Source organism: Balaenoptera acutorostrata, chromosome 10, assembly GCF_949987535.1.
Source record: "Balaenoptera acutorostrata chromosome 10, mBalAcu1.1, whole genome shotgun sequence".
NCBI classification, from domain to species: domain Eukaryota; kingdom Metazoa; phylum Chordata; class Mammalia; order Artiodactyla; family Balaenopteridae; genus Balaenoptera; species Balaenoptera acutorostrata.
The window spans coordinates 6,561,561-6,576,936 of record NC_080073.1 but is presented as its reverse complement, the minus strand read 5'-3'; the positions used below and the strand labels follow the sequence as shown (position 1 = coordinate 6,576,936).

The following is a 15,376-nucleotide window of genomic DNA, read 5'->3' as shown; positions in this document are numbered from 1 at the left end:
CAGGGTTGTGTAGTCTCCCCTGAGGGAGGGACCTGGAATGTCTATGGACCGTCCTGCCGTCTTCCAGCACCCCTGAGGTGGGCTAGGTGCTTCTCGGTCTTCCCAAAGCCCCTGTGCTTCTTCCCACTGCAGCTCTTACCATACTGTTTCCGTAAACCATCCGCTAACCCGCATCCTATCCCCCATGCAGTGAATCCATGAAGGCTGCGGGTGCGTCTTGCTCCTTTCTGAGGCTCCCACACCCAGCCCTGAGTTTGGCTCAGAGAAGACGCTTGGTGAATGGTGGGCGAATGAGTGCGTGGGCCGTCCTTGCCCCTCTGCAGCACTAGCTTGGCCTATGGTGGGGTCATTGTGGGCCATCTCCAACCCCCGTGACTCTCTGCCCTCCCTTTTGCAGGCGCCGGGTACTGGCCATCTCAGATGGGATCGAGCACATCGGGAACCTTCGCTGGGAGCTGGCCTTGTGTCTGCTGGCAGCCTGGACCATCTGTTACTTCTGCATCTGGAAGGGGACCAAGTCCACAGGAAAAGTAAGAGGTGGATCTTTAGCTAGCCGCGGGCAGGGGAGGGGCGAGTCGTCCTTGTACAAGCCACAGGTGATGCAGAGAATGCCAGGGGGCTCACGTTGCAAAGGCCAGCTCCTGAGTTGGGGGCTAGGAGGAGTGCTAGCAAGGAGTCCAGAGCTGGAATCCCAGTCCCCCACCTGTTTGCCACACACCTCGGGGCTGTTGGGTTCTACCTTCTGAGCCTCAGTTTGCTCACCTGTGAAGTAATAAAACCTTGTCCTGTTTTCCAACTGGGTTGAGAGTCATATAAGGAAAGTAGAGTTAAGGTGCTTTGGAAACCAGGAAATGCTAAACTACTACCATGGGGTTTTTGTAATGAAGACCTGCATTCCAGGCGTGTGCTAGGGCAGGTGTTGCTGGGTGCCTACGCTGACGGACCCCAAGATCTCACCCGCCTCCATCTTGTAGCCTTGTGGTGCTGGCGGCAGCAGGTGGCCTCCAGGGCCAGTGCCTCACAGGGGAGGAGAAATAGGGGGAGACAGCCAGCTCTGAACTGCCTTGGCCTGGAAGTTACTGTGGCTCTTCTACTCACAGGCCACTGGCCTGAGCCTAAGGCACAGGCTTACCAACCGCCAGGGAGGCCTAGAAGTGAGGGGAGCAAAGGACCGTCTGATGAGTACAGCCATCTGTGCCACAGGGCTCACTAGAGGTTATAAATGTGTAGCTCATGGCCAAGTCCAGCCCACTCATGTGTCATATTAAAAAGAAAAGAGGTGGGGGAGAATTAGTTACCAACATTCAGAAATCAGAAAGTTTCATGTGAAATATGTGAAAAAAGAAATAGGACTCTGTCGTCCCTCCGAAAGTTGGAAGATTGGGCCATGCTGGGATTGATTACCTACCCGGTGGCATTGGGCCGAGTCGGAAGATTGGGCCACGCTGGGCTTGCACGCCTACCCGGTAGCATTGGGCCGAGTCGGAAGATTGGGCCACGCTGGGCTTGCACGCCTACCCGGTGGCATTGGGCCGAGTCGGAAGATTGGGCCACGCTGGGCTTGCACGCCTACCCGGTGGCATTGGGCCGAGTCGGAAGATTGGGCCACGCTGGGCTTGCACGCCTACCCGGTAGCATTGGGCCGAGTCGGAAGATTGGGCCACGCTGGGCTTGCACGCCTACCCGGTGGCATTGGGCCGAGTCGGAAGATTGGGCCACGCTGGGCTTGCACGCCTACCCGGTGGCATTGGGCCGAGTCGGAAGATTGGGCCACGCTGGGCTTGCACGCCTACCCGGTGGCATTGGGCCGAGTCGGAAGATTGGGCCACGCTGGGCTTGCACGCCTACCCGGTGGCATTGGGCCGAGTCGGAAGATTGGGCCACGCTGGGCTTGCACGCCTACCCGGTGGCATTGGGCCGAGTCGGAAGATTGGGCCACGCTGGGCTTGCACGCCTACCCGGTGGTATTGGGCCGAGTTGGAAGATTGGGCCACGCTGGGCTTGCACGCCTACCCGGTGGCATTGGGCCGAGTCGGAAGATTGGGCCACGCTGGGCTTGCACGCCTACCCAGTGGCATTGGGCTGAGTTGAGCAGCAGCCACCTGCTTCTAGGGATACTACGTTGACCACAGTCCCCACCATTTCCATCACCCCTGGTCCTGTGGCTGAGTGTCAATGCCATTAGTTTCCTCATTTGTGGAAAAGAGGAAAATCAGGCTTTTTTAAAATGCCTGCGTCACCCTGACCATGTCACTCCCCGCCTGCCTGCTTCTGGTAGGCAGTTGCTCATAAACTTTATTCTAAGTTATTGGCTGGGGCAGTGGGTGAAGACAAAACGTCCAAGGAAATAGGAACTTAATAACTCCGGGACCTTTTGCAAAAGATGGTCCCCTTGGCTCCCACAGTGGTAGGTGAGATGAAGAGGAAACTGCTAGAATGTGGGAGGTGGGCAGACCTGCAGGACGGGGCTTAGGAGAACACAGAAGAGATACCAACAAGCCCCGTGCTGTGGGCTATAAGGAGGCCAAGGATGGACTAGAAAGTCATCATAAACGTGCCTCAGGGACCAGAGAGTAGAACAGAGACTCTCATGGTCCCTCAGCCAAGATGATTTTGCTGATCTTTGCTTTCTCTGGTTGGTATCTTAAAGACAATAGGATTTTTTTTGTTTTTCCAAACATAAAATTCACTGCATTATCGATCTAGTACTTCAGACTACATGCATCCTGCCCCCATGCCCCCCTTGCTGCCTCTTCTGGCTAAAGAAAAGGAGAAAGACTGGAGGGGGTGAGAACCAGGGTCTGGAACCAGGGTCCACATCTCAGGTCTCTCTCTCACTGGCTGAGACCTTGGGTGCATCATTTAACTTCTCTGAGCCTGTTTCCTCTTCTGCAAAACAGGGATTGATGAGTGAGCTCGTCTCAGGGATGGTTGTAGGAATGAAATGCAAGGCTGCACATTTCAGCACTCAGCAGAATGGGGAACTGATCCTATGTGCTGAGTAGATGGTGATTTAAAAACATCTTGTTATCAAACTTATTCATTCAAGAAGTAGTTTCTGAGTGTCTGCTTAATACCTAGCATTATTCAGTGGGTATGTAAAGATGAATAGAACACAGCCTCTCCCCTACCCAGGTGACATATGTGAAAGTGCTTTGTGAACCATAGAAAAAAGGGAGGAGGTATCATGGGTGGTGCTCGTATTACTGTGATGACCACCTTTCCGGGAGTCCACGCTGGGCCAGTGAGGGCTGCAGGGATGGGGTTTTGGTGCGTGCGCACGCATGGGCTGTCCACGTGCACGTGTGGCTTTGAGCTCTCGGGCCTGGACCTGGGCCACGGCGGAATTTCATTCCACTCAGCCCTCAGGAGGAAGCTCAGTCCCCAAGTGGGGCCACTTGCCATTGGCTGGGACATCGAGCCTGTGTGTCAGAGAATCCTAAGGCAGGGACCAGGTACCAAGGAAGAACTGGCAGACTACATTCCGAGAGATTTCAGAAGAGATTTAGGGAAGGCAAGATGACGGTTATTGAGTGCTTCACATGCCCCTTCCATTCAGACCTTGAAACAACCCCATGAGACACAGGGGCTAGCATTATCTCCATTTTACAGATGAGGAAACTAAGGCTTCGTGGGGTTACATAACTTGCTCAAGGACACTCAGGTAGGGAGGGGAGGGCTGGGATTAACCCCAAGCCTCGGTGACCACATAGCCCATGCCTCTGGGTGAGTGTACCATCATTCCTGTCATCTGTGACCTGAGGACAATGACAATTTCCTTACGGATTGGTTATGAAGAGGCCGTTAATGAGACTGTCTAGAACATCGTAGGTGCTCCATGATTGTTGGTTGCAGCTGGATCTAAATGGTGCTATTAAGGGAAATGCTGAAGTCACATGAACAATTGAGTATTTTCCTCCACACTGGGTTTCATGGGCTCTTCCCCATGTTTCATGCCCAAGACCAGGGTAAACGTCCAGGATGAGATGTGGTTTGCTGGACCTGTGAGGTTCCTTAGAGATTATCTGGTCCATCTGCACCTGTATTTTATGCATGAGGAAACTGAGGCTCAGAGAGCAGAAGGGACTTGTCCACGGTCTCACAGTGAGTAAGTGTCAGGTTAGGACCTGGTCTGGTGGCCCAGCTCCCTGGCTGTTTATAAATGACAAGGTTCTGTAGGTCACATCTGACAGTTTGGGGAGACCAGGAGAGCCCGGATCAGCATGTGGGCTCCTCAGGGCAGGGTCTGATGCTTTTGTTGCTGTTTATCATTCATCTCACCTTGAACATGAGCCCAGTGTCCAAAGGCTTTTCGGATTTTGTACAAAAACAGCTAAAAATAAACACAGGGTCATCTGAGTCTTCCTGAGTGGGCAGAGGTTGCCCCTGCCACCTGCCTGCGGGACCCTGGCCAGAGCCGCTGTCAAGGGTCAGTTAAAGGAAGCAGCAAGGACTCCGTCCTCCTGCTATTGTCCAGCCCATGCCCGAGTTGCCTCTTCCTCTTCATCCCAAGTACCAGCGTGCTGTCCATACCTGGGCTTCACCAGAAATTTCTGAAATTTCATTAACTTGAGAAAAAGTTCCCGGCCCCATCCTGTCTCCAAGGCAAAAACTATAACCCCAACCTTAACTCAATTGAGAGCCCATCCCCTGCTCAGGAGTTCACGCAGACGCCGCAGGCTCAGCCTCTTGGCAGGTGGCTCTGTGAGTGGGGATTTCGGATCACGTCACAGATAAGTAGATCACAGATGAGGCCGTGGCAAGGCGATAGGTGAAGGTGTAGCAGTGCTCTCCAGCGGCCCGAGGGGCGGTGTGTGGGCCCCGACGCTGTGCTGGCATCATTACTCCCACCGAGGACAATTGCTGTATGTGACCTTCACTCCATCTCCTCCTGCGCCTTCCTCAGGGCTTTTCATCCTTCTGACATCACAGAGGCCCGCATGCAGGGTCTCCCGGAGTCAGGGCGAGCAACATGAACTCTCAGAAGAAGCTGCTCTGGCTGGAGAGAGAGTAGCTGGGTTCCAGCTTCGGTACATAGCAAGTGGCACGTGACTGTTGCTTAGTAAGCAGTTGAGGAACGGATGAATCCTGCCTGTGCAGGGGCTCCCTGCGAGGTGCTGGGACACACTGGGGAACAGTTAGGGAATCAGGTCCTGTGAACATGGGGGTTCTAATGGCGGAGAACTGGCTCTGGAATGTTAGAATATAGCTTGTCTGAGCTGGGAGGGTTTAAGTTCAAACCCTATTATACAAATAAGGAAGTGGAGGCCCAGAGAGGCCACAAGATTTGCCTAAGACCACCCCGCTTGGAAAGAGCAGAGCTGAGATCCAAATCCAGATCTGTCTGCCTTCCCTAGGCCTGGTCCTCATCTGTTCTAATACCTCCAGCTGTGGGTTCATGTCCAGGTTCAAAGAGAACACATGGATCCGATTTCTGAGCGCGTGGCAGGGGCTTAGTAAGCCATTTATTTTCTTGCCCTGGTTTTAGTTCTACAAGGTTATTTTTCTTCTCTCTCTGGACAATATTGGAAATTCTCAGAAGTGTGGATTAACAAAATAAATAAGAACGTTTCTCAATTGTATCTTAAGTCCTGAGAAAATATAGGATTCTGAAACACTTGCTTTCTTCAGGAGGAAACTTCCAGGCTATGTATAACTGGTCATCTTCTGGATGATAATCACTTTCAATTGACAATTGAAATCAAGTGGCTAAGACATGGAGACATCTTTGTGATTTTCTTGTGTCCTTGTTTTTTTGTTTTTAAAGATTTTATTTTTTAGAGTAGTTTTAGGTTCACAGCAAAATGAAGCAGAAAGTACAGGGATTTCTCATACACTCCCTGCCCCCAACACTGTATAACCTCCCCCATAATCAATATCCCCCGCCAGAGTGGTACATTTGTTACAACTCATGAACCTACTTAAACACATCATAATCTCCCAAAGTCCATAATTTACATTAGGGTTCACTTTTGGTGTTGTACATTCCGTGGGTTTGGACAAATGTGTAATGACATGGATCCACCATTATGGTATCATATAGAATAGTCCCATTGCCCTAAAAATCCTCTGGGCACTACCTGTTCATCTCCCCCCTTCCCCATCCCTGGCAACCACAAAAAAAAAACAGTCTTTTGCTGTCTCCATAGTTTTGACTTTTCCAGAATGCCATATCATTGGAATTATACCGTATGTAGCTTTTTTAGGTTGACTTCTTTCACTTAGTAATGTGCATTTAAGTTTCCTCCATGTCTTTTCATGGCTTTATAGCTCATTTCTTTTTTTTTTTTTTTAATTATTAGCACCTGTAATTATTATTTATTTATTTATTTTTGGCTGTGTTGGGTCTTCGTTTCTGTGCGAGGGCTTCCTCTAGCTGCGGCAAGCGGGGGCCACTCCTCATCGCGGTGCGCGGGCCTCTCACTATCGTGGCCTCTCTTGTTGCGGAGCACAGGCTCCAGACGCGCAGGCTCTGTAGTTGTGGCTCACGGGCCTAGTTGCTCCGCGGCATGTGGGATCTTCCCAGGCCAGGGCTTGAACCCGTGTCCCCTGCATTGGCAGGCAGATTCTCAACCACTGCGCCACCAGGGAAGCCCCGCTCATTTCTTTTTACCACTGAGTAATGTTCCATTGTCTGAATGTACCACAGTTTTTTGATCCATTCACCTATGGATGGACATCTTGGGTACTTCCAAGTTTGACAATTAGGAGTAAAGCTGTTATGAACGTTCGCGTACAAGCATTTGTATGGGCATATGTTTTCAACTCCTTTGTATTAATACCAAGGAGCATGACCGCTGGTTCTTATGGTAAGAGCATGTTTAGTTTTGTATGAAACCACTGAACTATCTTCCAAACTGGCTGTACCATCTTGCATTCCCACCAGCAGTATGAGAGAATGCCTGTTATCTGCATCCTTGCCAGCATTTGGCATCATTGGTGTTTTGGATTTGTGCCATCCTAATAGATATGTAGTGGTATCTCTTTATTGTTTTAATTTGCATTTCCCTGATGACAGGTGATGTGGAGCATCTTTTCATATGCTTATTTACTGTCTATATCTCTTTGGTGAGGTGTAAAGGTCTTTGACCCATTTTGTAATCAGTTGTTTGTTTTCTTATTGTTGAGTTTTAAGAGCTCTTTGTGTATTTTGGATAACAGTCCTTTATCAGATGGGTCTTTTGAAAATATTTTCTCCTGGTCTGTGGCTTGTTTTCACATTTTTTTGGCATTGTCTTTTGCAGAACAGAAGTTTTTAATGAAGTCCAGCCTATCAACTAGCTCTTTCATAGATAGTGCTTTTGGTGTTGTATTTTATCTAAAAGTGTTTGCCATACCCAAAGTCATCTAGGTTTTCCCTTATGTTATCTTCTAGGAGTTTTATAGTTGTGCATTTAGATCTATGACCCGTTTTAATTTTTGTGAAGGGTGTAAGGTGTGTGTCTCGATTCATTTTTGCATGTGGATGTCCATTTGTTGAAAAGACTGTCTTTGCTCTTTCCTTGTTTTTTTTATTTGTACACCAAATCCATCTTGCCCATCGCCGCCACCAGGTCCTCCCTCTGGTCTCATAGGCCTCAAACCACTAACTTGTTTTGACAACCTCTCACCTAACCTCTCCAGTTGTTGACCAAGTCTACTTTGTAATCACCCTAGAAAACATCCTGTCTTCTCCATTTTTATTGTCCATCCATCCACTCACCCACCCACCCACCCACCTAGACATTCAACAATAGCTCCCCAGGACCTCCAGAGTGAAAATTGCTCTTAGAATTTCCCATTTGCACAAACATATTGCTGACATGCAGAATGACACAACTGAAATCCTTTATATTCTATGAAACAATAATTTCAAATAAATTCAAGGTGCTCCTGTCTTTATTCTATGTTGTCATACTACAGCGTGGAAGCAACGTTAGGGAATGGTGATCTCCTAGTACCTGCTATGCATATTCGTTGAAGACTGAAAAAACCGGTCCTTACTATGTGTCCTTCTCTTGTGGCTTTGCTAGGCCTTAGTCTGACCCAGGGATCGGTCAGCATTGGCCTTTGGCCAGATTTCACCTATGGCCTGCTTTTGTAAATAAAGTTTTGTTGGAACACAGCCACATCCATATCTTTCTGTGTTGCCTTCAGCTGCTTTTGTGCTACTACAATGGCAGAGCTGAGTAGTTGCAACAGAGTTTGTGTGACCCACAAAGGCTAAAATATTCACTTTCTGGCCCTTCACAGAAAATGTTCATGGATCTCTCATCTATTAAACTAATTAATGCAAACTATTTGCCATGTAACAAGAAGCTAACACCTAAATTGCTGTCACCCAAAACATGGACCACTTCAGATACTGAAAAGCTACAGTGATGGTTTGCAATGGAGAGCTTTTCTGAAGGATTCTTAAAATCTCACCCCAGCCTTTCCAGCTCCTAAATGTTCTGGTTCTTGTATCCAAATGCTCACTTGCTATGGATGTTACTCATTGATTCTTCTATTCATTCATTAAATGTTTATTGCTCACCTACTGTGGGCCAGGTACCAGGCTGGGGGCTCTTTTCGGTGGTGAGTGAGTCAGACTGTGAAGCTGACTGTTGGTGGGGGAGATGGAGAACAAGCAGCTATAGAAACGCTGTGGGTGGAGGACGGGGGCCTTGAGGGGGAAAAATTAGGGCAGGAGACCTTCTCAGGGGGTCAGGAAGGCCTCCCTGAGAGAGGCCCCCATCTGTGATGGGAAGGATGGGAAAGGATTGGCCTGGTGAGCAGCACAGATGAAATTCTCAAGTGGGAAGGACTTGGTGAATTTGAGAGGCAAAGTAAAGGTGGGGGCCAGATGGAGTCGATGTTAGCATGTGATGGGGCAGGGGACAGACTAACAGCCACGGTGAAGTGTCGGGGATTTTATTCTAAGGGCAGTGGAGAGCCACTGAAAATTTTTAAGCAGGGGTAGCATGGTCTGACTTTCATCCTTAAAAGCTGGCTCTGGCTACTCGTTGACAGTGGACGGGTGGGAGTGGAGAGTCTGGGGAGCTCTGGTAGCGGGTGACCAGGGTGAAGGTGCAGCGGGATGGAGAGAAGTGTCCGATCAGAGACACCTTTTGGTGTGGCATCCTCCTTCTGTGGGACCTGATGCTGCACAGGAGTTTAAGACCTTTCTCTTTTTTGCGTTTTGAATGGGGTGACTTGCCCAGCTCTTGCCTAGATGCTCTGCCCTCTGCAGGCAGCCCTCCCTGCCCACCAGATAGTCAGGTGCCCCCTCATGCCGCCCGCACTCCCTGCCCAGCTGGCTCCTGTTCTTTGCTCTGTCCCCCTGCCGGTTCCTTCTTCTGTCCTCCTCTCAGAGGATGATTTATGGATTTTTCCCCCTCGTTTCCTGGTCTCCAGGAGCAGTGGTTGGGAGGGGAGGGTGCTACAAAAACAGTTCTGGCCCCTTCCCTGCCTCCTCCTAGTGCCACTTTAAAGGAAGCTGCAGGATTAGCTGGGATTTTAAGAAGAATCCTGCCTTTTCACTGCTTTAGGCCACTGTTTTTATTCTTTTCAGAGCTCCAGGACACCAAGGCAGGAAAAAAGAAAACACACACAGACAGACACACTCACACAGAAACAGCTGCAAATAGCCTTGAATTGATTTTTTTTTTTCTTTTCCTTCCTTCATTCACCAACAAGTAGAGGAGCTGGAGGTAGTACAAGGACTCTTTCTTTTATTAAAGTGTAGTTGACTTACAATATTAGTTTCAGGTGTACAACATAGTGATTCAATATTTTTATAGATTATACTCCATATAAAGTTATTGGGAAATATTGGCTATATTCCCTGTGCTGTACTTACATCCTTGTAACTTATTTATTTTATACCTAGTAGTTTGTACCTCTTAATCCCCTTCACCTGTCTTCCCACTGATAACCACAGTCTGTTTCTGTTATATTTGTGCAAGGGCTCTTAAACAGCCCGCGTCCTCTGCATGATGGTAATGGTAAAGCAGATGTTTCAGTAGCACATTGATCCAGGCCCTGTTCTAAGGCGCTTGCTACATTAACCCACTGAGCCCTTACAACAACCCTATGAGAAAGGTACGATTGCTATCCCCATTTTACAGATGAGAAGACAAAGGCTCACAGGGCTTAAGCTGCTTGCCCTAAGACCATGAGGGATCACACGCCTTCGGGAGCAGGGAGGAGCAGGGTGGGGCCTCTTGGCAGGTGAGGGTGCCTGCTCCAGCCAGCTTATCCTGCCAGTTGGAGACGCAGCCTGGAGGGGCCATCAGTGGCTCCTCCCTCGAGCGTGTGCCTTTTTCTCCCTCCCTCCCACTACCACCAAGGGGGTTTGGAGCTGCCAGCAGGGAAACCATCAGGAGCCCCCCACAGAAAAATTTATTCTTCAGGAGCACCCTGTAAAGTGGCTAATGGATTCAATGAGGCATAAAGCAGGAGTAAAGGGGGCAGGGGGGAATAAAAGGGAAAGATGTGTGAAAGGGGAGAGAACAGGCCCAGGAAAGGAACTGGGCAGTGCTGTCTCTCGGCCCTCAAGTGGCCTTTGTTGCAGCCCGAAGCAAGCGGGGACGGCGTTGGTGGTGGGGCTCTTCCAGCGCCCGGCTGCTGTCTGCATTCAGAGAGGAAACTAGAGCGTTCATGAGATGCATGCAGAGAGCCCCGCAGGGAGATCCCCTGCCCTCCGCCTCCAGAGCCCGAGGACACCCCAAGCCACTGCTGAGGGGCCTTTGTGCAAAGTTGGGAGCACTTCTCACACAACTGGTCCGGGGAGAGCCGTAGATTGTAACATTAAGTCAAAAGAGTTTAGCGTCTTGATTCAGCCCTTTCTTTGGCCTTGAATGACAGCGCTTCACCTTTAGCGGGAACCCTGGCAGCGAGGAGGGTTGGAAAGGAGGGAAGCTTTGCGACTCAGTAATACCGTCTTTATTAAAGCACAAAGGCCCCCCAAAGTCTGAGTGGTTTCTGGGTGGGAGGGGTCCCGCGGGGCTGGCCGCCTCCTGAGAAAACCCTCGGAGCACAGAGGGGGGCCCAAGGGGAGTGGGCGCTGTTAACCCTTCCGGAGCACCCCGGGGAGCCCGGCCCTGCCCGCAGCCCATCCACGTGCGCCCGTCTCCCTGGGAAACGAGCCACCCTCCCGCATGGCAGCGTCAAGGAGTCAAGTCGGCTTTGCATTCCACATGAGACCAAGTGAGGTGTCATGGACTGAACCAGAAACGGGCAGAAGTATTTATGTTGTGCCTCCTGAATATTAGCACCAGGCTGAGCACTGCAAGGGGGCGTTTAAAAGAATTGCTAGCTGTGTACCCTGCCCTCCAGAATTGGGCAAAGAAGCTGAAGACAGAGCTAGTGATGAAGAACGGAATGAGCCGACGTTTGGTGTCCAGAGTCCTGCCCCGCAACTCGCCAGCTGTGTGAGTTAGTGCGGCCACCACCACCCTCTCTGGCTGTTCACGTTACTCCATTTCCCTGGGCCTCAGTTTCCCCTTCTTTCAAGGGTAGCGTGACAGGTGCAGTGACAGTTGGGGGCTGCGCTGGTGTCACTAGGGAGAGAACCTTTGAGTCCTGGGGGCCTGGCAGCCAGAGCATGCCGGGGGTGGGGTGGGAGGGGTCAGCATGTCCAGGAGGCTCCGGGCAGGTGACGTGTGGGCTGGCTCTGACAGATGTGGTGGGAACAGTGACAGGCAAAGGCCCAAAGAGGCATCTGGGGGAGCAGTGAGGGATGGTGTGAGCCAGTGCAGAATGCAGGCCGGGGGCTAAGCAGGGGACTGGCGTGTTGTGGAGGCGTCCGTCACTCCACTGCGCTTGTCTCCCACCAGGGTGTCTGCAGATACCCCCTGCTCCCCACCCCTGTGGCCATCTTTGTTGGTCAGCATTCAACCAGAGCAGCAGAACCAGGAGATACGTATTCAGAGATTCCGTTGAGGAATTGGTGGTTGTGAGGGCTGCCTGGGCAAGTCTGGCGTCCAGAGGGTGGGCTGCAGCTCTCTGCAGGAAACGATGGCGCTGCCCACAGGCGGGAGTTCTCCATTAGGGAAACCTTGGTTCTGCTCTTAAGGCCTTTGAACCGATTGAATCAGCCTACCCAGATCATCTAGAATAATCTCCCTTACTTAAAGTCAACTGATAATGGACTTTAATCACATCTATAAAACACCTTCACAGCAACACCCAGATGAGTGTTTGCTTGAATAACTGGGACTGTAGCCTAGCCACCTAGCAGAGCCTTCCCAGCACCTTCATCCACGTGCCCCCCACCTCACCCCTGGATGTTGACACAGCAGGCCACCCAGACCCAGGCCGTGTGTTGACCACTGCCAGACTCTGCTTTCTTAACCATGGCTTTCATTGTGCACCTGTTCCCTCAGAACTCTACCATAGCTTCCCAGCACCTATAGCACCTACTCTGAGTCTTAAAAATTGCCCAAACAATATTGTAACAATAGCTATTTCAAAGTGAAAAATGGTCCCCCCAAATCGCTTCCCTGCTGCCCTCCAATCCTTATACACGTTTCGTATAACCATAGTTTGTACCTCATTTAATCATAACATGATAGAATTGAATGTTTTGCCTTTTTCGTCACAAAGCATTCCCGCTGCCCCCATTTTGCCAAAAGACGATTTTTAAATTCCATTGAATAAATCTTTCATGACCTCGTAAACTCTTCCATGACTTATTGGATTCAAGATATTTACAGTTTTTCCAGTCATTGAAAATGCTAATGGAAGCGCTTGATTCATGGGGCTTTCCTTTCCTATGGGAGATCATTTTGTTAGGAAGGTGACAGGGTGTGAAACCTCTGCCAGAATCACCAGTCTTATCTGCCCCAAAAATCTTTGTCTACTTTCCCTTCCCACCCCCTGCTTCCAGCCAGGCTGGGCCCCCCACCATCTCTCTCCTCATGCCCAGATGCTCATGGTTGAAGGTCCAGCTCAAGTCCGGTCCTGGCATTTGGGAAGTGTTAGGATTGGATGAAAGAGGTAAGTCTCCTTCACCCCAAACACCCATTCCCTCAGACCCGCCTCCCTGTCCCCACTTTCCACCAGCGCTCCCCCCTCCATGTTCACTCGCCAGATGAGCAGGGTGACCGGGGGCACTTTGCCCCCTTCAAGCTCTTGCTTCGTCACCCTCCTGCTGTCTCTTCTCCTCCAGGAAGCCTTCAGGGGCCCCTCCCACCCTCATCCTTCTCGGCCTTCTCTTCACTCCCCTGATGGCTCTCGCCTTGGCAGTGTCCAGCTGTCCTGAGTTTGCCTCTCGTTGTCGCATGACTGCTGAGCTTGTGGGCCCAGAGTGATTTCTTACCCTGTAGGGCAAATATTTATTAAACATGTCCTGTGTACCATGTCCTGTGCCCAGGACCATAGATATCAACTCTAAACAAGTTTAGAGGCTAGAGTTTAGAAGACAAGTAAACAGGCAGTTACAAAATATCCCTGTGCTGGGGATAAATGCGGCCCCAGGAAGCAGTGGGATCCACGCTGGCTGGGGAGGTACAGATGGTTATTAATTACCCAAAGGCAGAGGAGAAAGGAGATTCCAGGTAAAAGGAACCACGTACAAAGGCCAGAAAGCTAGCTTACATCCTTTTTCCTCCCTCCTCTCTTTTTCCTTCCCTCTTTCTTCCTCTTTGTATATGTTGACAGAGCATCCATGGCTTGTCGGGGGCCCTTGTGCATTTCTCTGTCCCCAGGGTAACCCACGTGGTAGGTGCTGGGAACTATCGCTTGTTGATTCAATCAGCCAACAAGTGTGTGATGCCTGTCACATGCTAGGACCTGTTTGATTGATTGAGGTGAAAGTTCTAAAGCATTTCCGGGCAGTCACACAACCAAGCTCTCTTCCCCCCCTCCGCCCTCCCTGTGGCTAAAGGAACAGCAGAGGGAAAACCCTTCTCGGGGGAGAGAAGTGGAAAATGAGGCAGGGTGGATGGCAATTGCGTGTGATCTGTGTGCAGCTGTAGGTGCACGACCCTCTCTGGGGATGAGGAGCAAATGGAGGGTGACTGCAGGTTGAGGGGGTGCAGGGAGATGCGCAGGGGGCACAGAAGCTAAGGAGTCGGGCTGCCCAGGTTCAAAGCTCGGGTCCTCCCCCAAGCGAAGGAAATGCCTTTTACAGAGCACCTACTGTGTGCCTGACATTGGGCTCGGCCCTCTCTGTTCATTGTCTAATTTAACTTTACACAGACGGTCAGGTGGGGGTCAGTACGCCCACTTTATAAGTGAAGTCCTGGAGGCGTAGGTGATGGGCGTGGGTCACGTGGCTAGCAGAGGCAGGATTCGAACCCAGGTCTGCCAGGGTGGATCCCGATCCCCAACCACTGTTCTTCCCACTGGTGAATGCAGAGCTCTCAGTAAGGAAACCGTCAGCCGCCCACCGGCCCGAGTGCTCACCACGGGCCCGCCGGTGGTGGTGGGAGGGTGGGAGAGAGCAGAGCCCTGCGGACAGGGGTTTGCATCACAGCTCTGCCTCCAGCATGACCCTGGGAGTGGACCTTTCTTTGCCTCTGAGCTGTTTCCTCGGCCTTCCCTGGGGGCAGTAAGATTACCCATCTCGTTGGGTGGCTGTGAAGCTTATGTGAGGTGATGCCTTTAAATTATCTGCTTATCACACAGTAAACACACAAATCGCTATTGTTTTTATTTTATGGCTTGTAATTTCTATAAACCCATTCTCCAGCTTAAAAGAGTTTTCAGTCTAGTGGGGCAGTAAGACTGGATTCACTCACTTGAAGATAATTAACAGCATTTTGTAGTATAGATGAACCGTCAAATGATGGCTCAGTCAGTGCTGGTACAGAGTTTGGATAAAGAAGTTGCTGTGGCCCAGAGCGGTCTGGAAAGTCCTCCTGGGAGAGGTGGGATGTGAGCTTCATGCTGAAGGATGGCCATGTGGAGGAGGAGGGGTAAGGAAAGGGACCATCAAGCGTGGCTGTGGAGGTTGGAAGCGATAGGCTGGGCCAGACTCCAGGGTCGGGCTAGACTAGGTCCCGTGGGCAGGTGGGCAATGGGGAGCCATTGAGAGTTCTTGAGCAGGGGTGTATCTGAGGAGAGTGGAGGGGTCCCCGACAGGCCTCACATTGCACTCTGTGCTGGGCAGCAGCTGCCTTCCTTCCTGTTTGACAGCCCCCCGTGGGTAATAAACGAGACCCCTCCAGTGAGAACATTGGAGCAGATGGTAACTCACTCTGCAGAAGCCAGACACTGCTGTGGTCCTGAATCACAAGTATGTTGTGTCACAGTTATGACTGGCCCGGTGCTCTGACAGTTACCGTATTGACACCAGGAAACCGGTGCTGACTCTGTGCCAGCACTGGCACCACAGCCTTTACGAGCCCCGTTTATAGACCCAGCACCCCTGTTGATGATGAGGATTGTAACACTGCCTTTACCACCTGGA

At 50.7% G+C, this 15,376-nt stretch overlaps 1 protein-coding gene across 1 annotated transcript in view; it reads left to right on the top strand.

The window, feature by feature from the left end:
• Positions 1-15,376, top strand: part of SLC6A11 (solute carrier family 6 member 11) — a 124,265-nt gene that overhangs the window by 23,046 nt on the left and 85,843 nt on the right. Inside the window, exon 5 of the mRNA XM_057555651.1 lies at positions 398-530. Coding sequence (XP_057411634.1) covers positions 398-530 — 133 coding nt within the window. The remainder of the gene's footprint in view (positions 1-397; positions 531-15,376) is intronic.